This window comes from Rana temporaria, chromosome 4 (assembly GCF_905171775.1).
Source record: "Rana temporaria chromosome 4, aRanTem1.1, whole genome shotgun sequence".
NCBI lineage: Eukaryota > Metazoa > Chordata > Amphibia > Anura > Ranidae > Rana > Rana temporaria.
The window spans coordinates 122,115,303-122,138,524 of record NC_053492.1 but is presented as its reverse complement, the minus strand read 5'-3'; the positions used below and the strand labels follow the sequence as shown (position 1 = coordinate 122,138,524).

Genomic DNA, 23,222 nt, shown 5'->3' with positions numbered 1-23,222 from the left:
CCCCTCCTGCTTCTTGCATAACTGTAACATGTATGCACCATCAGCACTGTCTCCCTATTGTAGTGCCCCCTCTGGGTGTGATTTATAAAAAAAATGCTGTAAATACCTAAATTAAAAGCGCCAGTCTGCAATCACATGGCCGTCTCTCTCCTCCTCCTTCCCCTCCCGCTGATTTAAGTGGGGGAATCTCAGCTCCCCCACTGCATCTGTCAGAGGAATAAAGGAGAGAACTGGCCAGTCCATGTGATCATGATCTAGGCTCTAAATTGAGGTATTTACAGCATTTTTTTTTATAAATCACACATTGAGGGCGGACACTACAATAGGAGAAAGCGGCTGATGGTGCATACATGTTAGAGTGGCCTTAACAAACCACTTAAAAAAAAAGATAGAACATGTTTTAAAAATTGATGAAAAATATTTTTTTTTTAACATACTGTCAGTATCCCTGATCACCCCGCCACACCAATCACATTATGAAGCTGTACCTAATACTGTATATAGATAGAAAAAAATTACTTTACACTTTCTGGCATGTCTGTTGTGCTAAAAATCTGTATTATGGTAAATATGATAGCAACCCAATGCTTTAAACCTATCACCCCCCCAGCATCCCCTGTACAACACTTTTATTTAAAGTGGAATCCCAGACTATACCTAACTTAACTAAAAAATTATTCATCCCCCTCCTAACACATATACTAACTAAAGTGTGTAGGAAAGATGTTTTTTCATCTTGCTACAATTCGGTCACATGATCTCCCTTTATCAGCCAGCAGCAACTGCAGGGAGAAGAGTGAGCATTTGATAATGGTTGGCAATGCCAGAAAGTGGTGATCTCATCCATAGGCTCCCATTGCCCATCCACTTTCTGTCAGTGGTCCTTTTTCTCTTCCCAGCAGCTGCTGCTGGGCTGACACAGGGAAGCCAGATCCCATGACCACACAGAGCAGGCTGAAATAGGTAAGTATAAATACATCTTTCTTACACAGGTTACTAAGTATAGGTGTTAGAGGGAGGAAAGGTAATTTCAAAGTTTGTTAGGAATGCATGGAATTCCACTTTAACTGGAAAACAATCTGACCGCAGGAATGATTTAGAACAGTAATGACTCACTGCAATTTTCTTAATTGTAAAAAATTAGATTTGTCATCCAAGTATAAAGGAGATGGCTAATAGGGTTATATTCTCTTCTTCTGCACAAAGAGCTCAAGTACTGTAGTTTCAGCAGTACCAAAAACTGTGACTTTTGGGGATATAGGTGTATGAGGATCTAAGTCACAACTACTCAGAACTGAAAAGATAGCATTATGTGGACCCAAACTCTTTATAGTGGAACTCCTAAAAAACTGTAGAGTAATGAAGTGGTAGAACAGGTTTTTTACTGCTGTCTGTGTCCCCATTGGAAGATTCACCCTGACCTTTTGTCGTAATCCACTGTCAGAAAGTGGGGGCTACTAAGAATTTCACTATAGCGATAGTAGTATTTAGTGGGGACCCCAGTTCTGGTGACAACTGTCAAAGGTGAAATTTCCTCTCACTCTCACTTCTTGCTGTATCTTTGGGAGAGGTCATCTGGGCCATCAGCTCTTTGGGTCACATACAGCATAAAACCCCTTCCTTGCTCTATCCAAAACCGGAAAAAAAAAAGTTTGGATTGAAGTCCCACTTTGAGAAAATCTGTTTTACAAAAGCGAGGGCAGTTTAGGCTGAACATGTGCAAAGAGTTAACTGTCGGACACACACACGCCCCTTCTAACAAATGCCAGAGCTAATGGATGGGCACATCTTGTATACACCAGCAGTCATGTATAAAGTAAAAGGAATCCATAGTCATTGCAATGTGTTTGTACTTGCCATCTATACTGTATTTAAATGGCACCTATTTGGAATATCATGGCAAAAAATATGGAATGGGAAGGGTACATAAGAGGCACTTCTGGCCTTTGTGGGATGGGGTAAAACAAATCTATCTGAAACCCTGAAGCCTCGTACACACGACCGAGGAACTCGTCGGAAAAGACACATCGTTTTCCTCGACGAGTTTCCTTGTTAGGCTTGTCGAGGAACGTCGACAAAGCTTGCTTTGCGTACACACGGTCAAGACAAAATCTCCCGTTCTCAAACGCGGTGACGAACAGCACATACAATGGCAGGGGAAGTGTGATTCCACTGGCACAACCTTGGGGCTGCTTTTGCTAATCTTCATGTTACTGAGTGTTAAGTAAAAGTTTGGTAAGAGACGATTTGCACTTTTCAGTCTGTTACAAGCGTGGAAAAATGTGTTATCTCCATTACAAATGCTACTTTTACTCTCGTCTTATACTTTATTCTGAGCGATGCGCGGGTTTCTTAGCATACACACGCTCGAGTTTCTCGTCGAAAACCAGCCCGACGAGTAACACGACGAGGAAATTGAGACTCCCGTCGAGGAAAAAGAGAACTTGTTCTCTTTTTACCTTGTCGAGTTCCTCGACAGTTTCCTCGATGAAAAACGTACACACGACCGTTTTCCTCTGCAAAAAGGCTCTCCCACCAAGTTTCTGATGGATTCTGTCGAGGAACCGGTCGTGTGTACGCGGCCTAAAGTGCATGGGGAAAAAAATCATAGGATAAAAATAAAAGCCTCCTACATTCCCGGGCATTTTCTTTTTTTTTTTTTCATTTTGTTTTAAAGAAAGGTTGAAAAGTTTACAAACCTGTCAATTTTGTTTTGCAATCTGATCCTTTTTGGTGATATTTCACCTCACCTTCTGTCCAGACAGCTTCAATGGGGAGATCTTTTCAATGGGGACACAGACAAAAATGCATTTTTAGTAGTAATGATGTGGAAGTGCTGTAACATTTTGAGCCCAAGTGATGATGCCTCCCCTGAGGCAGGGGTCCATGCAGCCATGGGCCATCATTCCACTCAGAAGACTGAAGACATTTGGCTTTGGTAAGAAATTATTGCAGGGGACAACTGCGGATTCAATTTTTTTTTGTTTTTTGTTTTTTTTAGCAGGCGTTACATATTTTTTTTGCTGGAATTCAGCAACCTTTTGCATTAGCAAGGGTGTGATATTTTCTGTTGTGGATTACTGTTGAGGTGGTCTCTGCATTAACACAGGCATATAATGACACATCACCTGAGTGGTGAGATTTAAGCTGATGAAACTGAGCTGTGTTTCCACACAATATTTGTTCTTGCAGGTCATGGCTGCTTGTAAATTGAGAACGTTAGAGACAACGCAAAGCAATAAAACTGCTTGGCAATAACTTGGCAGTGTCAGCAGATATTGTGTAAATGCGTTTTGCTGTGATGCAATGGTAATCCCATCTTATTGTGAACTATTACAAGGAATCTACACTTGAAATGCACTAAAAACTAATTTTTTGCTTTCTTGTATTGCATTGAGTAACTGGAACAAAAAGTGTTCTTGACTTTCTGTTCATCTTGTGGTCTCATACAGTTACTGAAAGGTGAGTGATTGGCAGATTCTCTATTCGATAAATCCTGTGTAATTAGAATTGGATAGCCAATATTCAACAGCACTAGGCACTTTAGATTTGCTGTGCTGAGTTCTCGGGTGGAAATCGCATTAGGTGCCCTATATCTACATTGAGTTTGTATGTTCTTCCCATGTTTGAAGTGCTTCTTTGGGTGCAGACATACTGACACTACCTCATTATCAAACAGCTCATCCAGAGGGACTATTGTGAGTTTTCATTAAAGTAGGCTATCTGATACCAGCAGGGGCAAAGCTAAAATGACCGTAAGACATCTAAGCGAATCCATCTAAAACCCACAACAGCAACAGATCATCACTTTGGACTAAAAATGTATTTCAACCATGGTTCCATGTAGCCCTAGGGTTCCTCCAGAGGTTACTGGGCTGTCCTTGAGCAAGTAGCACTGTCTACCTCTTAGATAAGTAACCACTGACGTAAAAAATTTGACTTTTTAACCAGAAGACCTCAGTCAGCCCATGTTGGCTAAAGCACCTCGAGCACTACCACACTGAGCACGGGTGCCCCACAGGGTTGTGTGCTCAGCCCGCAGGCTCTTCACACTGCTGACACCACAACTGTACTGGCCAAGTTCAGCTTCAACCATATCATCAAGTTTGCGAATGACACAACTGTGGTAGGGTCTCATCAACAACAATGATGAAACACTTACAGAGGAAGTGGCACAACTGGTTAAATGGTGTAGTACAAACAACCTGTCCCTTAATGTAAACAAAACCAAGGCGGTTGTGATGGATTTCAGGAGAAATTCTGTTGATCACCCCACACTGACCATCAACAGATTGACTGTGGAGAGAGTCAGCAGTACTAAATTCCTGGGAGCGCACATCTCAGAGAACCTTACCTGGACAACCCAACATCACGTCACTAACCAAAAAGGCACAACAGCGCCTATATTTCCTCCGCCACCTTAAAAAAGCCAGTCTCCCTCCATCTATCCTTACTACATTCTATAGGGTAACCATTGAGAGCATTCTGACCAGCTGCATTATTGTCTGATATGGGAACTGCAGTTCTGCTGAACGCAAGACACTGCAGCGGCTAGTGAAGATGGCTGAAAATATTTTTGGTGTCTCTCTTCCCTCCATCCTGGACATTTTCCATACACAATGCTCCAGAAAAACTATTAGTATCATGAAGGATCCTACCCATCCCTCTCACAGTCTTTTCTAGCAGTTGCCATTGGGTAGAAGGTACCGGAGTATCAAAACCCAGACTATCAGACTTTTTACCGAGTAAACCGAGTGTGTGTATGAGGCTTAACTTCCCCTCCTTTTTACTCTTGAATATGCACTAGACACTTTTATAAACACTTGCTGCTACCAAGACTCTTGGAAAACACTGAAGCCTTGTACATACAGGCAACAATCTCGTCAGGAAAAAACCTATGGCCCGGATTCACAGACATCGGCGCATATTTATGCCGCCGTAGCGTATCTCTTTTACGCTACACCGGCGCAGCGCACAGAGGCAAGCACTGGATTCACAAAGCACTTGCTCCCACTCGCTGTTAAAGATACGCTGGGTTTCCTCGGCGTAAGCCAGCGTAGGTGGAAGTAGGCGTGAGCCATGCTAATGAGGCGTGACCCCATGCAAATGATGGGCCAAGCGTCATAGAAGTACTTAAAATGAACGGCGCCTGCGCCGTCCCATGGCCGCATCCCTGTGCGCATGCTCAGAATCACGTCGGAACTACTCCCTAAGATACGGCGAATCACTGCCTACGACATGAACGTAACCTACGCCTAGTCATATTCACGTACAACGTAAACGAAAAAAGATACGACGGCTTGTGTTCCCTGGTCCATACCTTTGCATGAGTTGCGCCTCCTATATGGGGAATAACTTTACGCCGGACGTACGACTTACGCAAACCGTGTATATGATGCGCCGGGCGCAACTACGTTTGTGAATCTGTGTATCTCCCTCATTTGCATATGTGCATAGAAAATCTATGGGAGCGGCAAATGCGCCCGTCGTAAATATGCGCCCACTATACGACGGCGTAGGCAAGTTACGTCGGTCGTAGGAAGCCTATTTTCAGGCGTATCTCAGATTGTGGGCACGGCGCACAGATACGACGGCGCATAGTTACACTTACGCGGCGTATCTCGAAAATCTATGGGAGCAGCAAATGCGCCCGTCGTAAATATGCGCCCACTATACGACGGCGTAGGCAAGTTACGTCGGTCGTAGGAAGCCTATTTTCAGGCGTATCTCAGATTGTGGGCACGGCGCACAGATACGACGGCGCATAGTTACACTTACGCGGCGTATCTCGAGATACGTCAGCGTAAGTGCTTTGTTAATCCGGGCCATAGTTTTTCTCGACGAGATTCTTCGCAAGAATCTCTTGCCGCCCGAGTGTACGGACTCTCGTTTCAAAAGAACCCGCGGTTTTCTTGAAAGAAAAGAACGAGGTGACGTCATTGTGTACGACGATCATGCGCTCGTCACATTGGATGCCGTCGCCGCTATCTTGCTGCACCCTACCTATGCCTAGGAAGCTACCGCGCATGCGTCAAAGTCATTTCAAGCATGCGTGGGTTTCCACGGTGACCAGGTAAGTATACACACTATCGGGTTTCTCGGCAAGAAAACTGCAGAGAATCTGAGGCCTCGTACACACGACCGAGAATCTTGTTGTAAAAGAAACGTTGTTTTCCTCAACAAGGTTCTTGACGAGAATCTTGTCAAGCTTTTCTTTGCATACACACTGTCAAGACAAAATCTCGTCATTCTCAAACGCGGTGACGTACAACACGTAGGACAGCACTATAAAGGGGAAGTTTGATTCCACTGGCGCCACCCTTGGGGCTGCTTTTGCTAATCTCATGTTACTGCACGTTAAGTATAAGTTTGGTGAGAGACGATTCACTCTTTTCAGTGCTATCTCCATTATGAAAACTACTTTTACCAAAGGTGCGCTCCCGTCTCATACTTTATTCTGAGCATGCGCAGGTTTCTAAGCATACACACGAACAGCGTGATATTTGCGTTAACCAGGCCCTTCCAAGCAGATAAGGTAAGGTGATCCCTCTTAACCCAGTTTAGGACAATCAGCTTTCTGACTTACAGTAGTAAAAGAGTAGTCTCAAGAACGTTCTCATATTATTGCTCATCACTTCATCTTCTATAACACCTAGGAGACCCAAAAGTGGACTACATATGTTCGGGAAATCAAAGGTATCTGCAATAAACTGGGTTACCTGCGACCATAATGGGCATATTCTGTTAGACTCCCACACAGTGGGGTAGATTCAGTAAGCAATTGCGTCTGCGTATCCATAGATATGCAGCGCAATTGCTTAGTTGTGCCGGCGTATCGACTGCTCCAGATTCAGGAAGGTCGATACGCAGACTGCAGCCTAAGATATGACTGGCATAAGGCTCTTATGCCGTCGTATCGTAGGCTGCATTCTTACGATGGCTGCTAGGTGGCGTTCCCGTAGTGGTCAGCGTAGAGTATGCAAATTGCATACTCACGCAGATTCACAACCGTACACGCGCCCTGCGTTCGCATTTTACGTTGTTTGCGTTCCGCGGTTTCTGCGTAAGGCTGCCCATGCTATTAGCAGGGGCAGCCAATGCTAAGTATACCCGTCGTTCCCACGTCGCAATTTTTAAAAATTCTGTCGATTGCGTAAGTGAATCGTGAATGGCGCTGGACGCCATTTACGTTCACGTTGAAGCAAATGACGTCCTTGCGGCGTCATTTACCGCAATGCACGTCGGGAAAGTTTCCCGACGGAGCATGCGCACTACGTTCGGTGGGGGAACGCGCCTAATTTAAATGATCCACGCCCCCTACGGGATCATTTAAATTACGCGCGCTTACGCCGGACAGTTTTACAGAGCGCACACGCAAATTACGGAGCTACTGCTTCGTGAATAAAGCGTAGCGCAGGTAATTTACGGAGGCGTAGCGTAAAAACGGTACGCTGCGCCTCCGTAGTGCACGCCCCTACCTGAATCCACCCCCTTCTGTATAAAAGTACCTTCTGCCACCAGGCACTTAGGACAAATAGGGTCATCTCTTCTGCCCATCCTATATAGTGACAATTATCTTTTTAGCTATCTGTAAGGGGCATTTTGTCCCCTGAAGGAGAATTCTTCCCACTAACCACAAATGTAAGGAGCATTCTTCCCACTGACCACAAATGTAAGGAGCATTATTCCCACTGACCAAAAATTTAAGGAGCATTCTTTTCACTGACCAAAAATGTAAGGAACTTTGGGCCAGATTCACAGCGGAGATACGACGGAGTATCTCAGATACTCCGTCGTATCTCTCAGAGTATCTATGCGACTGATTCATAGAATCAGTTACGCATAGATAGCCCTAAGATCCGACAGGTGTAATTGTTTTACACTGTCGAATCTTAGGATGCAGTACCGCGGCAGCCGCTGGGGGGAGTTTGCGTCGTAAACCAGCGTCGGGTATGCAAATTAGGGGTTACGGCGATCCACAACGGTTGTTCGCTACGTCGCTGCTAGTCTAGTTTCCCGTCGCAAAGTTAGTCGTCGTTTTGGGTGCCCTAACTTTACACAGCACACGTATGTGCTGTATAAAGTATGGCCGTCATTCCCGCGTCGAAATTTAAAAATGCACGTAGTTTGCGTAAGACGTCCAGGAATACGGAAGTACGCTACGCACATCGTCGTTCGAAAAAATGACGTCACTTTGCGCAAAGCACGGCGGGAATTTTGAAACGGAACATGCGCAGTAGGTCCGACGCGGGAGCGCGTCTAATTTAAATGGCACACGCCCATTTAAATTACGCAGGCTTACGCTGGAGGCCGCCAGCGTAGGTTTTCATTGCAAGTGCTTTGTGAATCAGGCACTTGCGATGAAAACTTGCGGCGGTGTAACGTATCTACAATACGTTACGCCGCCACTAGTCTACGTGAATCTGGCCCTTTCTTCCCACTGACCACAAATATAAGGAGCATTCTTCCCACTGACCACAAATGTAAAGAACCATTCTTCTCACTGACCACAAATGTAAGGAGCATTCTTCTCACTGACCACAAATGTAAAGAACCATTCTTCTCACTGACCACAAATGTAAGGAGCATTCTTCTCACTGACCACCAATGTAAGGGGCAGCCTTCCCACGGACCATCATGCTAATAATCAGTGTGCTGTAGATATAGTGGTTATTAGCAGGGACTCCTTGAGACCAGAAAGTTATTTCAAGAATTCTTTCATGTTGAAAAGGTTGAAAAAGGCTGGACTAAAGCCATATTAACTAATTGCCAAAGATCCTCACATCTAAATAAGGTAAACATTTACATTTGTGTGAAAGTTATGGGATACTAGAATGCTTTCACTACAGAGATCTAAATGACCAGTTTTCCACAATTTTCAAACTCCCAACCTTCAAATCACAGATCCACCATCAGACTGAGCTAAGATGAGCCAGTGAATGTGTATTTTATATCTGCATGAACAACCTAAATGTAACAATTAAGACTACAACACTGCTTCATCTCATCTCATCAGCACTGCTTTATCTCATCTCATCAGCACTGCTTCATCTCATCTCATCATCACTGCTTCATCTCATTACTACAATGTTAAAGGAAAGTAATTCTGTCAGTGCTGGGGTTGTTTTCTGGCAACTGCTGTGCTGACAAAACTCTCCACCCAATAACATCATATGTCACTGGGAATGAGGTGCTGTAATTGTGGTACACAATGACATCATACATTACTAGTAATGAAGATGCCATAATTGTTTCACCCAGTGATATCACATGTCACTAGTGCTGGAAGTACCATATTTTTGCCACCTTGTTCTGTTTCAAATGCTGCTTTATGCATTGACATACCTCCTTATATCCAGTCTGTTCGGACAGTATGATCATCTGCTGATTTGGCACAATTCCCAGATAGCTTAACTCTAACAACACACAGAATTTGAATGCAACACAATTTTACTTCAGATAGGTGCAGTAGAGGGGATGTAGTTCCAGTATTTTGAAGTGAAAGAAGTAGATGGGAAAGATTTACTTCTTTCTGGTGCAGCTGTGCATAGTAACCAATCAGCTTCTAACTTCAGCTTGTTCAATTAGGTTTTGAAAATAAAACCTAGAAGCTGCACGGGATGCTGTGTGCACCAGTTTTAGTAAATCTCCCCAATGACTTTCTCATACCCTGTCTTTGTGAAGCACTAATGCCTTGTACACACGATCTGAATTTCCGATGGAAAAAGTCAGATGGAATTTTTTCATTGGATATTCCGACCGTGTGTGTGCCCCATCAGAGTTTTTCCATTGGAAATTCCGACGGACTTTCAGAAAGAAAACATTGTCTCTTTTTTTTCCAATGAAAAAATTTCTATTGGAAATTCAGTTCGTCTGTATGGAACTCCGACGGAGAAAAAAACATGCATGCTCAGTATCAAGTCGACGCATGCTCGGAAGCATTGAACTTAATTTTTCTCGGCTCATCGTAGTGTTGTACATCACTGCGTTTTGGATAGTCGGAATTTGGTGTGACAGTGTGTATGCAAGACAGCTTGAACGGAATTCTGTCAGAAAAATCAGTCAGTTTATCCCGACGGAAATTCCAATCGTGTGTACAAGGCATAACACTGATTGAGGGAACATGGAAGAAACAGGAAGTATCTAACAAGGACTGAACTAACTAGCCTTAAACAGGAGCAGAGGACAGAAGAAAATACCAGATCACATAGTAAACTATTTACTATAGTAAACAAAGTTGTAGTGGCACAAAATCACCACTTGATAGCAGACATACTACCATGCTAATGTAAATTTTACTGGAAATTTAGGTAAGTTTGGGAATAGGATAAAGACAAGGTTTTCATATTAAGATGAGGTGTCAGGATCAGAATTAGGTTTAGAGTTAGTTTGCAAGTTGGGTATTTTCTGGTGTAATAAATAATTGTATTGCAAATGTTATAAATGTAAGGGGAGTTTAAGACAGGTTGTCCAGCGCATCCTCCATGCTTCCCTCTCTCGTTGGGGGGGCCAAGCAAGGGTCACATGAGCATGGGGAGTCCAGCTAGGGAGGGAGTCCAAGCACTGACCTTCTCGCTACCGGAGAACCTGTCACCTAAGCAGGTACCACGCTAACAATGGGTTAGTGTTTCTCCTCACAGTTACTCATGAACCTCTGCCGTTGTCACGTTACACATACACCATCTTGTGGTTAAGGACCCAAGTTCTTTGATGAATTGCCTAATTCTTACGGGCACTCATTGAAGAACTTCAGACCAGGCTCTGAGTAGTTGAATCATTGTTTACTGTACACTTGAAAAGATGTATAACATGCAATATAATTCCATTTCTAACTGAACCTAACTGTGGCTGCCCCAGGTTACCTGCACATGTGAAGTCTCGGAGAGGAAAGTCCAAACTTGGCAATGCTCTATAAGAGAAGTCCATGTACCAGATTTCTTCTGGCAAATTAGCGTTCTAGAACGGACCATAGGTCCCAGAAAGTCTTCAGCGTAGGTTCCCCATGCATTTCCCAAACGTTCCTCAGAGCCCCCCTTATGATCCTGACATCTTCCCTTTTATTGAACACGCAAGAGAGGCTAGACACCAGCGAAAGCCCGCGGACACACCGGTGAAAGGCGGCAAAAACATTAACCCCTTCACCCTGATCTGGGCAGTCAGGTACTAACTACACCCCCAGTAAGCAACCTGACTACAAGCTAAATTAACACATGCACTTAACCACTTCAATACAGGGCACTTTCGCCTCCTTCCTGCCATGCCAATTTTCAGCTTTCTGGGCTGTCACATTGTGAATGACAATTGCAACACTGTGCCCAAAAATGTTTTTATCATTTTTTCCCCATAAATAGAGCTTTCTTTTGGTGGTATTTGATCAGCACTGGGGTTTTATTTTTTGCCCTCCAAATAAAAAAAAGACCAAAAATTTTGAAAAAAAAAAAAAAAGTTTTTCTTAATTTCGGTTACAAAACTAAGTTTTCTCCTTCACTGATGAGCTGTAATGAGGCTGCACTGACTGGCACTTATATGCAGAACTGATGGGCCCTGATAGGCAGCACTGATAAGCAGCAATGATGGGCACTGATAGGTGGCACTGGTGGGCACTTACAGGCGGCACTGATGGATGGCACTGACAGGCATCACTGATGGCCACAGAGTGCCATGCTAATGGGCACTGATTGGCATCCCTGGTGGGCTCACCCGGTTGACCACCAGTGGGCATCCCCGGTGGTCTCCAATGGGCATCCTCGATGGTCTGCACTGATAATCAATGCACTGATTATCAGCGCAGACCCCCTCTGTCAGTAGAGCAGCCAATCGACTCTCATCGACTCGCACCTGTCAGTGCGAGTAGAGTAATAGCGTATATATGGCTCTTCCTGTTCACACTGTGATTGGACATAGCTGATCACATAGTAAAGAGCCTACCTCAGAGGCTCTTTACCTAGATTGGAGATGCAGTGTGTCAGATTGACACACCACACCACCGTTTGCCGTGCTGTGTGCCCCCACGTGTGCACGATAGCAGCTTATCCTGCTGGACACCATATGACTTCCAGTCAGGATAACTTAACTACTTTGCACATGTCATATTGCTATATGGTTGCCGGGAAGTGGTTAACGTGGTTCTAAAGGCTGAAGGTAAAAAAAAAATCTTTAGTGTGCAGCTCTGCCCTCAGACCCCCCTAAAACTTACCTAAGCCCTATCTCAATCCAGTGCTGTGCACGGGAGACTCAGCTCTCCCAGGTCTTTCCCTCCTCATTGGCTGAGACATAGGAGCCAGAGTCATTGCTCCTCACTGCTGTCAATCATAGCCAGTGAGGAGGAAGCGGGGGCAGGACAAGGCAGGGCCGAGCCGCCCCCGTGCGTCGTATAGGCACACAGAGGCCGCTCAAGAGCAATCATGCACAAGTGCCACCATAGCAAATCGGCTTTCTATGGTGGCACTTAGCAAGGGGGAGGTGCCAAGAGCGCTGGTGGGGGACTCAAGAAGAGGAGGATTGGGACTGCTCTGTGCAAAACCATTGCACAGAGCAGGTAAGTATAACATGTTTGTTTTTTATCTGAACCTTTAGTATCACTTTAAAGTTGCTAAAAGTTGTATATGACCAAAATTTTAAAGTGGAAACTCCCATGCCTAAAACACCAATGTTCAGATGTCTGAGGTGCAACGAATGGTGGTCTGTGGCATGTTCCCTACTGCCTGTGTACTACAAGCTAGCATTGTGAGCAGGCGCCTTGCCTTGGCATTACTTTCTATCAGTCATAGCTGGCTATGTAAGCACCTTCTGACTAACCTGGACCTGGGGTTTGTGATTCCACACACAATCTGCATTTCACTTTGTAGCAAAGTCTTAGGTTTTCTTCCAAAGTAGAATTTATTCTTTCAGGCATCGTGATGCAAGCTGGATGTGAGACATGAGCTGGCAGAAGAGGACAGAAAGTATTCTTGGAACAGATTATGTCACTTCGGGGCAGATGTGAGCTGCATTGTGGCAAACGCTGTGTGTGGCATGTGGGCAGCTCAGCACACAATATGTTCTGTTATTTCTACTAAGCCCCTCGCTTTAGGATGCGTGGGTGTACTTTCACTTTAAAAAGACTCAAGTACTGGAAATCGTTCCCTTTCCCCTCTAGTACGTGTTCAGTCTGTCTGCCTCCAGCCTTTAAGCTGGGAGGACGTGAATAAGGAAACTCTGGTTGTTTTTCTTGCCTCCTTCTGTCATTGTATTTTATGTTGTAACAACTGTTGTTAGTGGGTTAGATACTTAGTGAAGAGAATTTTCCATTATCATATTAAGATAGGGACATATGACAAAAAAAAAAACAATAGCCCTGTACCAGTGTTCAGTGCTTTGTACAATGTCCAATCAGAAGTTAGCTTTCAGTACCTTGCAGTAAGAAGGTGAATAGAAATTGAAAGGTGACTGGTTATCATGGGGGTACTGCTAATGTCTGCTCTTTACATAGTTATTCAACCACTTTGGCCCTCGCACCTGTTTACCCCCGTGGACAAACTAAAGTGACAACTTTTTTTTTGTTTAACTTTCAATTTAATGACAATTTTTTTTTTTTTTAAATGGGAAAAAATTCCTTTCCCATGTTGACCAGTGGCAGCTGGCATCCAACCCTGAAGCTCTAGTTTGTGGGTATGCCCTTTGCTTCCCACTTACAATGCAGAACTTCAGGGGAATGGAGGGATATTGTAAGTAAAAGTGCTTTTCGCCATTACCCTAGGCCACATATGTCGAACAGGAGGCCCGTGGGCTGAATCCGGCCCGCCAGGCCTCGTCATGTGGCCCTCACACCCTGTTTTGCAGCTGGAAACATGGCATAATTCTATTCCACCACCTTCAGCTTTTGCCCTCTGCTCCCTGCTTTCACTTGTAAACACGGAAACCTTCTGTGTTTACAAGGAACAGCTTTGCTCTCAGCCACTCCTGGATGCAAATCTCTGCATGCACTCACGGTGGGGCACAGCGGGGACAGATCTCCAGAGAGAGACGAAACGATCTCCCAATACAGTGAGGCAAAGTCGTCTACACAGGGAGGTACTAGAGCTGAGCCAGGTAGGAGAGAGTAGAGAGGCCAGGAAGCTTTGGGGAAGGGGGTTGTAGTTGTGGTTGCATACTGTGCAATTCACATAACACACCCCTAAACAGCGCACCCCTAAACTCTGCATGTACTCTGTATGTAACGCACTCCTGAACCCAGCACTTTGTATGTAGCATATCCCTAAACCCTGCACTGAGTATGTAGCACACCCCTTAACCCTGCACTCTGTATGTAGCACACCCCTGAATGCTGTACTATGTATGTAGCGTACTCCTGAACTCTGTACGTAACACACTCCTGAACTCTGCACTCTGTACATAGCACATTCCCAAACTCTGCACTCTGTACATACCTCACTCTAGATACAACCAGCCCTTTGAAGGCAACCATACTGCTGTGGTGACCCACAATGAAATTGAGTTTGACACCCCTGCCCTAGGGCAAAATTAGCATTTTTAACCCTGCAGTGCAGAGCCCCACTGCAAGGATTGTTTTTCATTTTTGTGGAATTGGGTTGCATTTCAGGATTTCACTAAAACCTAATTTAACCGCTTGCCAGCCAGCCACCGTCATTATACTGCGGCAGGTCAGCTCGTTGCCGCGGACCGGTTTAGCTGTACATCAGTCTCTTTAAGGGGGATAGCGGGCATGCGCACGCTCACTGCACAGCGGGGGTGCCGATGCTTGTGATCATCGGTTTCGATGACCACCGGCCACGAGCGATCGTGGGCACAAGAGGAAGAACTGGGATGTGTGTGTGTAAACACACACATCCCTATTATGAGAGGAGTCGAGATGAAGATTGTGAGTTCCTACAAGCTGGGAACCACGATCTGTCATCTCATATAGGGAGTCCCTTCCCCCTACAGTTAGAACATACATTAGGGAACACAGTTAACCTCTTGATCGCCCCCTAGTGTTAACCCCTTCCCTGCCAGTGACATTTACACAGTAATCAGTGCCATTGTATAGCACAAATCGCTGTACAAAAGCCAGTGGTCCCAAAAATGTGTGAAAAGTGTCCGATATGTCCGCCATAATATCGCAGTCCTGACCAAATCTCCTCATTCTCAAACGTGGTGACCTACAACACATACGATGGCAGGGGATGTTTGATTCCACTGGCACAACCCTTGGTGCTGCTTTTGCTAATCTCATGTTACTGCGTGTTAAGTAAAAGTTTGGTAGGAGACAATTTGCACTTTTCAGTCTGTTACAGCGTGACAAATGTGCTATCTCCATTACAAACCCTACTTTTACCGAAGGTGCGCTCCCTTCTCATACTTTATTCTGAGCATGCGCGGGTTTCTAAGCATACACACGAACGCGTTTCTCGTCAAAAACCAGCCCGACGAGGAAATTGAGACTCCCGTAGAGGAAAAAAGAGAACTTGTTCTCTTTTTTTCTCGTCGACTTCCTCGACGAAAAACATACACGCGACCGTTTTCCTCAGCAAAAAAGCTCTCCCACCAAGTTTCTTGATGGATTCTGTCGAGGAAAACGGTTGTGTGTACGAGGCCTAAGACTGCATGTAGGAAAGTGGTGGGGGTTCTAGAGAAAATTTTCCCCCAATGGGGTTTTTAGGCAGCTCAAATAAAGGGTTGGATGCAATATGTAAAAATGTAAAAAGGTTTATTAAGGGAATGTCACATACACCAAAAGAAATGGGGAGTATAAATAGGACATGAGTAGCGGTATAGACAAAGGACATAGCAATGTGTTTTCATATAGTTTACAGCATACAACAGATTATTGTACAGCTGGATACAGTGAACATTGCATGTATAAAAAATCCTAACGCATTTAGACCATAATGGTCTTCTTCAGAGGTTTTTTGTTGTAACTGAAAAGGAAGTTACAAGAGATTATTTAATGGTATTACGAATTCATATCACTTGGTCACCCACCCTGCCCTAGGCCCCATCTACGTAGAGGCACTTTTCATGGGAAAATAAAAAAGGGGAGGGGTAGAGAGGAAAAAGTGGAATGCAATATATAAATAGTATAGAAAAGCTTAATTAAAATCAATCATTACCAAGTAGAAGAATACGAAGACAGTCCAGGTGAGGCTTCATGGTCACGACTAAGGAGGTCCAGTTGGTTCCCTGGTGGTGGTGGGGGTTCTACCTCCAGCAGATTTACAAGGCCAAAAATCGATTAACCCAGCTTTATAAAACAATATCGAACAGATAACTTGTTGGATGATAGCTAGCTTCAGATACACATCCTGAGTTTCTGTGACATTTGAGATCACAAGGCACATCGGTCACAAATACCAAGGTACGTGTTGACAGTCTTACAGCAATGGCTTAATGATGTCTTCTTAATGGCCCCTTGGAGGCTATTGCTGATTTTCATTGGCAATGTCCTTATGTCATTACTTTGCTTAAGCAGGCCTCGCATTTCTAGCAGAAGCCACTGGAAGCATCAGCAACAACACAGTAAGAATATAGAGAGACTGACAAGACCCTCTTAGTGTCAGGGAAGGTCACAGGTTGGGCCTCGTCTTGGCATGTGATGGCATTTAACTGTTTGATCCATCTGCCAGTTATAAAGGGAGGGGGTTTTGCCCTTAGATGCCTCCTGTACTAAACCTTCAACCCTCAGAGAGACTGCTGAAATCTGCAAGTTTCTGATGCTTAGGTGTTCCAGGATGTGGCTGATCTGTGGTGAGGGGTTGAAAAATTCTGCTGGCAGGCTGGGAAATCCAGGCAAAGCCAGACAGGCTTCATTCCGCCTCTGCAAGTCATGAATCAACTTAGAACAAACATAGCGGAATACATATTCCATCATATACAGTGACAATGGAAAATGAAAATCTTTGTATTTGTTGAAAAAACTTTTAATAAAGTTTAATAATTGTTTGGGAAATTCAGTAAATTTGGATCTACTAATGTATACTATACTCATACTTATATATAGTTATAATTATATAATTAAATAAATGTATACTATAGGTAAATATAAATATAATTGTATAGTTAATTTAATTATATTAATTTACACTATACTAATACATTGCATTGAAGAGTATTTTAACTTCAGTGTATACATGTTTTATTTTTAAATTTTGTGAAGTTTTAAAAACACAATACCTTTTAGACTATTCAAACCTGCCCCAATGGATCCTACCATGTAATGGTCTTGCTACAATCACACACTAGGTCCTATTAGAGGATAAGTTAACTACCTGGGAACTTTTGTTATCCCACACCTCCGTCATGTAGTAAAGGTACCAGCGCCCGTCTTATGGAGGCCTAATTCTGACCACACATATATAATGATAAACAAGAAGTTGATTGGAGTTTAGATAGCTGAAGAGCTTTAATTTAAAAACAATTATTCCACACTAGGAAAAAAAGGCCAATTTAATCAATTGGGACTTTAACAAAAAGACAGTTAAGGGTAAACTGTTAGGGTGTTAGGGGGAGGATACGTGTTAAAGAATAATTTAGGGACTGGGAAAGTTTTAGGGTTTGAGTTAGGGGATTTAGTGATACAGTCAGCCCAAAGGCTGGCCATACACAAGTTATTAACTTTTCTTCAACGCAAAGGAAATTACTCAATTCCCTTATCCACACACTCAAAGTGAATGGGTAATGCCCTCCCACTCCTTTTAATTTTACAACGGGGAGATTTTCCCACCAACAGAATGCACTCATCTACACCACGGGAACATTTTCCAACAGGTTGGTTGTACACAGGTTAATTGATAGATTGACTTGTGTACAAGTAGCCTTCCCATACATGGATCAAAATGTGGTCAGTCCCTGCTGAACTGGACAAATTTTGATCCATGTATGGTCAGCTTGGGAGTTAAGTTAAAGAGACCCTGTCACCATGGGCATCAGCTGAAATTTTTTCAGAGGGGGGCGCTTCGGCAGCGGCGATACAGTCGCATTTTACCCTTTCTTTGACCGCTAGCAGGGGTTAAAAGCGCCCCCCATGTTAAAATGTAAAAACACCCCACTGTGTCCTCTGCATCTTTCAATATCTCTTTGTCACTACTGTGTACCCCCCTCTCCACAACTGCATCACTGGCCCCCTTTACATTACACAGCACCCTGCATCACTGGCCCCCTTTACATTACACAGCACCCTGCATCACTGGCCCCCTTTACATTACACAGCACTCTGCATCACTGGACCCCTTCACATTACACAACACCTCTTTCCCTTGACTGAAACACTACACTATATTGACAGTATATTTATTTCAGGTCTAAAAGAGGAACCTTTCGGAATGAGGGACAAATGGATTTGATTCCAGAAGAGGGACAGGCACTCTTAATAAGGGACAACTAGAGGGGAGGGGAGCGCTGCAGTCACCGCTTAAATTGTCCCCAGGGCCAGTTCGACCCTGCTCCTGGCTCTCCCTGGCAATTTCAGGGCGGGGCAAACGACCCCCCTTGCCCTATGGAGCGGACGCCCATGCCTGTCACCCAGCCCATTCAGGGCAAATTGACATAATCTATGTAAAGCCCACCCTCAAACCACTTTATAATTACCTAAACACAGGGCCAAGGATTCCAGCTGACAGCTTTGGCCAATTATTTTGGATGGTATCTCTGACTGGTTGTGTACCTTACAGCAGCTGGAAATTTGGATGGGTGAGCTGGCCAATTTGTTTAGCACTTGCACAATCAGAATGAAATGTAATGAGTATGGTCATTTTAAAGCTGGCCATAGAAATAGTGATTTTCTTTCCTGTGACCACTGGTTGCATCCCCCATTACACTCTCCCTTCCACTGAGCCATTGTGTTCTCAAGACAAGGAAGGGGAGGGGGGTGCCATCCCCGCCATGAGAACACAGTAATTACTGCTAGTGGATATAATAGCTACTGGCAATAATCACATGTAAAATCCAACAGGCTGGTTGTATCCAAGTTGATTGATCAACTTGGGTACATTCAGCCTGCCCATACATAGTTCGAATCTCGGCCAGTTCAGCAGGGATTCAAACCATCTATGACCAGCTTTAGACTACATACAGATGAATTAGGAACCAGTTCTTATGTAAAGAAAGGTCATTGTTGTATTGTATTTGTTATTTTACCTAATGGGTAGGAGTTTGAAGTAAATAAAATGACTTTTCCCTTTTACACAGTACATTGCTATAAACAAGAATTTTAAAGTTTATGTGCATGGAATAATTCAGATTGACACATTGTTAGTATACTGGATGCCATAGTGCTCTTGGCATGACAGAAATGGGTGGCAAGCTCTAGGTTTGAGCCTAAGATGTAATTAGAGAAGTATAAAGATGATTCTCAAAAGTTCATGAGGGGACAAGATTGATAGTCAGACATTGTCACAGCTCAGACAGAATAATAAAAGATGCTTATAGTTCTATGTGAAGGAGATGTGATAACTGGGACAGAGAGAGCATGGAGGAGTGACCGGGAGTCCCTGGAGAGGCTAGGGAGGTGTCTGCTCCAACGGTGACAGTGATAGAACGGCACATGCTGCTGTCTGTCCTCGCACTGATGCTTTCTCTGGAATTTATTCCTAATTATCTGTAATGGTAGTCTGAAGATTTCCATTTCTCATTCTGGATTTACCGCATACAAATATCTCTTAGACTCATTGTGCATACTAATGGTTGCCAAGTCTACAGGGCCTTTTCAGTTGACTTCTCTCTGACATCAGAACTTCCTCAAGCAATATTTTACACAGCTATTATTATTTATGAAACTATTGTGCCTTTAAATGTTTCCTGCACTGTAGTGCTGTTATTTTACTTGTTTGTAATCCACATTTTCACAGGTCAAAAACAGCTATGCAAGGAAAGCTATAAGGAACACAAAAGCCATATGGGTCACAGCGGTTGTCTTGTTGACTCTAAAATAATTTTCATATAGTCAAATGCTGTAAGACAGTGTTTTTTTTGCCCAGCTCCCCACTTTAATATCTGTTCCATACTACAGTTACCAAACATGTACATTTGGGTTCCTATATTGCCCACTGATGCAAGACAATAAACTAAAATATAGCTGTATACATTATATATAAATGGCTCTATATTTTGGATGATATATCAGGACTTCATATAGATACCCTATGTAAATGAAGGGAGGACCTGATATCGAACCAGCACTATGAATGGGCCTAGACCTGTGCAGATTGTCATCAATGCAGAGCAAATGCATTATCTGTTCATATGGAGTACAGGCTCCTATACTGTGCATTTTTCATGGTTATAAATATTATTGTTAGTTGCTTAAGTAAGGTCTACCTTAGCTTCTCTTAACATTTTACCCCCCAGAGGAACCCCTTAAATAAGTTTTAAGTCTCAGGAAACCCCTGTTAAAATAAATTAATGGGGTTATTAAAAAAATGCCCCTTATATTGATGGTCACTTGAAAGAATGCCTGCCCCCCCCAGCAGTGGACAGAATGCCAACTTCACAGATGGCTAGTAAGATCGTTGGTGTTATCTCACTAGCTCTGACACGTGGCATTAGAACTTGAACTATGCAGGCATCATAAGATGGTAGATCAATCCGCCACCAATCAAGGAAACCCCCAGCAACCTCTGGAAGACCCTAGGGTTCCATACAACCCTGGTTGAGAATGGCTGTACTACATAAAAACTACATTTGAGGCCCCGTACACACGACCAGTTTCCTCGGCAGAATTCAGCTTCCGACCGAGTTTCTGGCTGAATTCTGCCGAGAAACCCGGCCGTGTGTACACTTTCGGCCGAGGAAGCCGACGAGGACCTCGGCGAGGAAATAGAGAACATGTTCTCTATTTCCTCGTTGTTCTATGGGAGCTCTCGGCCCGCCGAGCTCCTCGTCGGCTTCAGGGCTGAACTGGCCGAGGAACTCGATGTGTTTGGCACGTCGAGTTCCTCGGCCGTGTGTACGGGGCCTGAGAGTTTTGATTGATCTCATCTGAGTTTCTAGTTGTACTTACCTTTCAAAAGTATTCTGGAGAGGTCTCATTCTCCCTATTGTAATGTATGTTAAAATGCAGCAGAAAGAGAAAAACTCCAAGACTCCGGGGAAGGGTGGTCTAATACCCAGAGTAACCCACCAGTATCTCCAAAAAGCTGTGTATCAATTTTGGATGAACTCTTTGGGGGCGGATATACTAAAGACAAATAGACTCTGTACTTTGCAACTTCTGTTGCAGTCATTTTCCTTTGTAAATGTGGTAAAGCTTCACTTTGTTAAGGTATTTGTGGTAAAATACAGAGTCAGGTGAAAGGAAAAGAACACAGCGGGCCAGATTCACAGAAGAAATACGCCGGAGTATCTACTGATACTCTGGCGTATTTTCAAATTTGCCGCGTCGTATCTTTAGTTTGAATCCTCAAACCAAGATACGACGGCTTTTGGCATCGATCCGACAGGCGTACGGCTTCGTACGCCTTCGGATCGTAGGTGTAATACTTCGGCGCTCGCTGGGTGGAGTTTGCGTCGTTTTCCGTGTCGGGTATGCTAATTAGCTGTTTACGGCGATTCACGAAGGTACGCACGGCCGTCGCATTCTCTTACGTCGTCGCTAGTTGGCTTTTCCCGGCGTATAGTTAGAGCTGCTATTTTGTGGCCTATATTTAGACCTGCCATGTTAAAGTATGGCCGTCGTTCCCGCGTCGAATTTCAAATTTTTTTTTTTCGTAAGTCGTCCGTGAATAGGAAAGGACGTAACTCACATCGACGTTCAAAAAATGACGTCGGTGCGACGTCATTTCGCGCAAAGCACGGCGGGAAATTTCAAAACGGAGCATGCGCAGTACGTTCAGCGCGGGAACGCGCCTAATTTAAATGATACACGCCCCATTTGAATTAGGTGGGCTTGCGCCGGACGGATTTACGCTACGCCGCCGCAACTTTACAGGCAAGTGCTTTGTGAATCAAGCACTTGCCCGTAAAACTTGCGGCGGTGTAACGTAAATGCGATACGTTACGCCGCCGCAGATGTACCTGAATCTGGCCCAGCATTTCTGCTTACACAAGATTGGATGATGGAAATCAGCAGGGTTTTACCACATTTACTAAGATCTGGAGAAAATAAGTGCAACTGCACTTGCATTGTGCACTGTCTACTTGCCTTTAGTAAATCCACCCCTGTATCTTTTTGTTTGGTTGCAGTAAAAATACCATTTATATTGTTTCTTTTCTTTTTTTTCAGATACAAAAAGACGGATTGACAACTCAGTTATGGTAAACCGAACCATGAAAGCTGTCCCACACAACCCCAGTGCCACCAAAACAGCCCCGAAAGAAAATGATTCATCAAACTCTGCTAGCAGAGTGTGCACTTCCTCAGTTATTGTCGTGGCCTCCTTATTAATTATGTGTCAGATTATATCACAGCTTTGCAATGCTGCAGCTACCTTTTAAGAATCTGCTCCTAATCCTCTGAAGCCTTATTCAAGAGAAGAAAGAAGAAGAAAGTAGCTTTTTAGGACAAAAGACAAAAAGACAGCATGAGCTGATGCTGAATGACCTTGGATGAGTCAACCCGCGGTTTAAATGGGATGACAGGCTGGCAAGCTAGACGTACATCTCGGGAACAGTACAGATGGAGGTGACAGATAATAAACAACTCTCACACCTCAAGCAACACGAAAACAAAGTCTCCGTTATTAAGCGGCTTGGTTGCAGATATGAGATTTACAGTTCAGGAGTGAAACTTGGACAAAGTCACTGTGGATAGATGCTCAGAGCCCGATATCTAATCCAATAATGTAGACAAACCTGCCTGGTTGATAAACTAACATGGCGGGGCTGAAGTGATACTTTTCTACTGCTGTGCGTGTCAGACCTATGAGTCTCTTTGCACTTTAGAAGCCATTAAGCAAAGATGAGCTTCACATGTTACAGATACCTCTAGGATTCTCCTCTATATTTGTCACTTTTGCTCCCACTTTAAAAGTCAGCAAATACAAGTGTATGTTTGTCAGTGTTCTTTTTGTATTGTATTGTTTACCTGAGCTGTTTTAACATTTTAACAGGTTGATAAAGTTGTTTAAATTGCAAAAGTGCAAGAATAACTGCTTCATCAAAAAAAGAGCAGAGCACTGGAAGTTGCAAGCTATAAGCTTTATTATTTCAGAATGTGGTCACGATTGTATTGAGAGGTAAATGTTTATGTAATTTTAGAAGTCGTTTTCAATCTTTTAAAAAAATGTGCACCTTTCATTCAAATAACACCT

General features: G+C 43.8%; 1 protein-coding gene across 2 annotated transcripts in view; it reads left to right on the top strand.

Annotated features, from left to right (window-relative positions):
* The window catches only part of LOC120936548 (glypican-5-like), a 349,040-nt gene extending 326,068 nt beyond the window's left edge, over positions 1–22,972 (top strand). For both annotated transcript variants that reach the window (XM_040348994.1, XM_040348995.1), the window contains one exon: positions 22,196–22,972. In XM_040348994.1, coding sequence (XP_040204928.1) covers positions 22,196–22,407 — 212 coding nt within the window. In that variant the 3' untranslated portion in view covers positions 22,408–22,972. The remainder of the gene's footprint in view (positions 1–22,195) is intronic.
* The last annotated feature ends 250 nt before the right edge of the window (positions 22,973–23,222 follow it).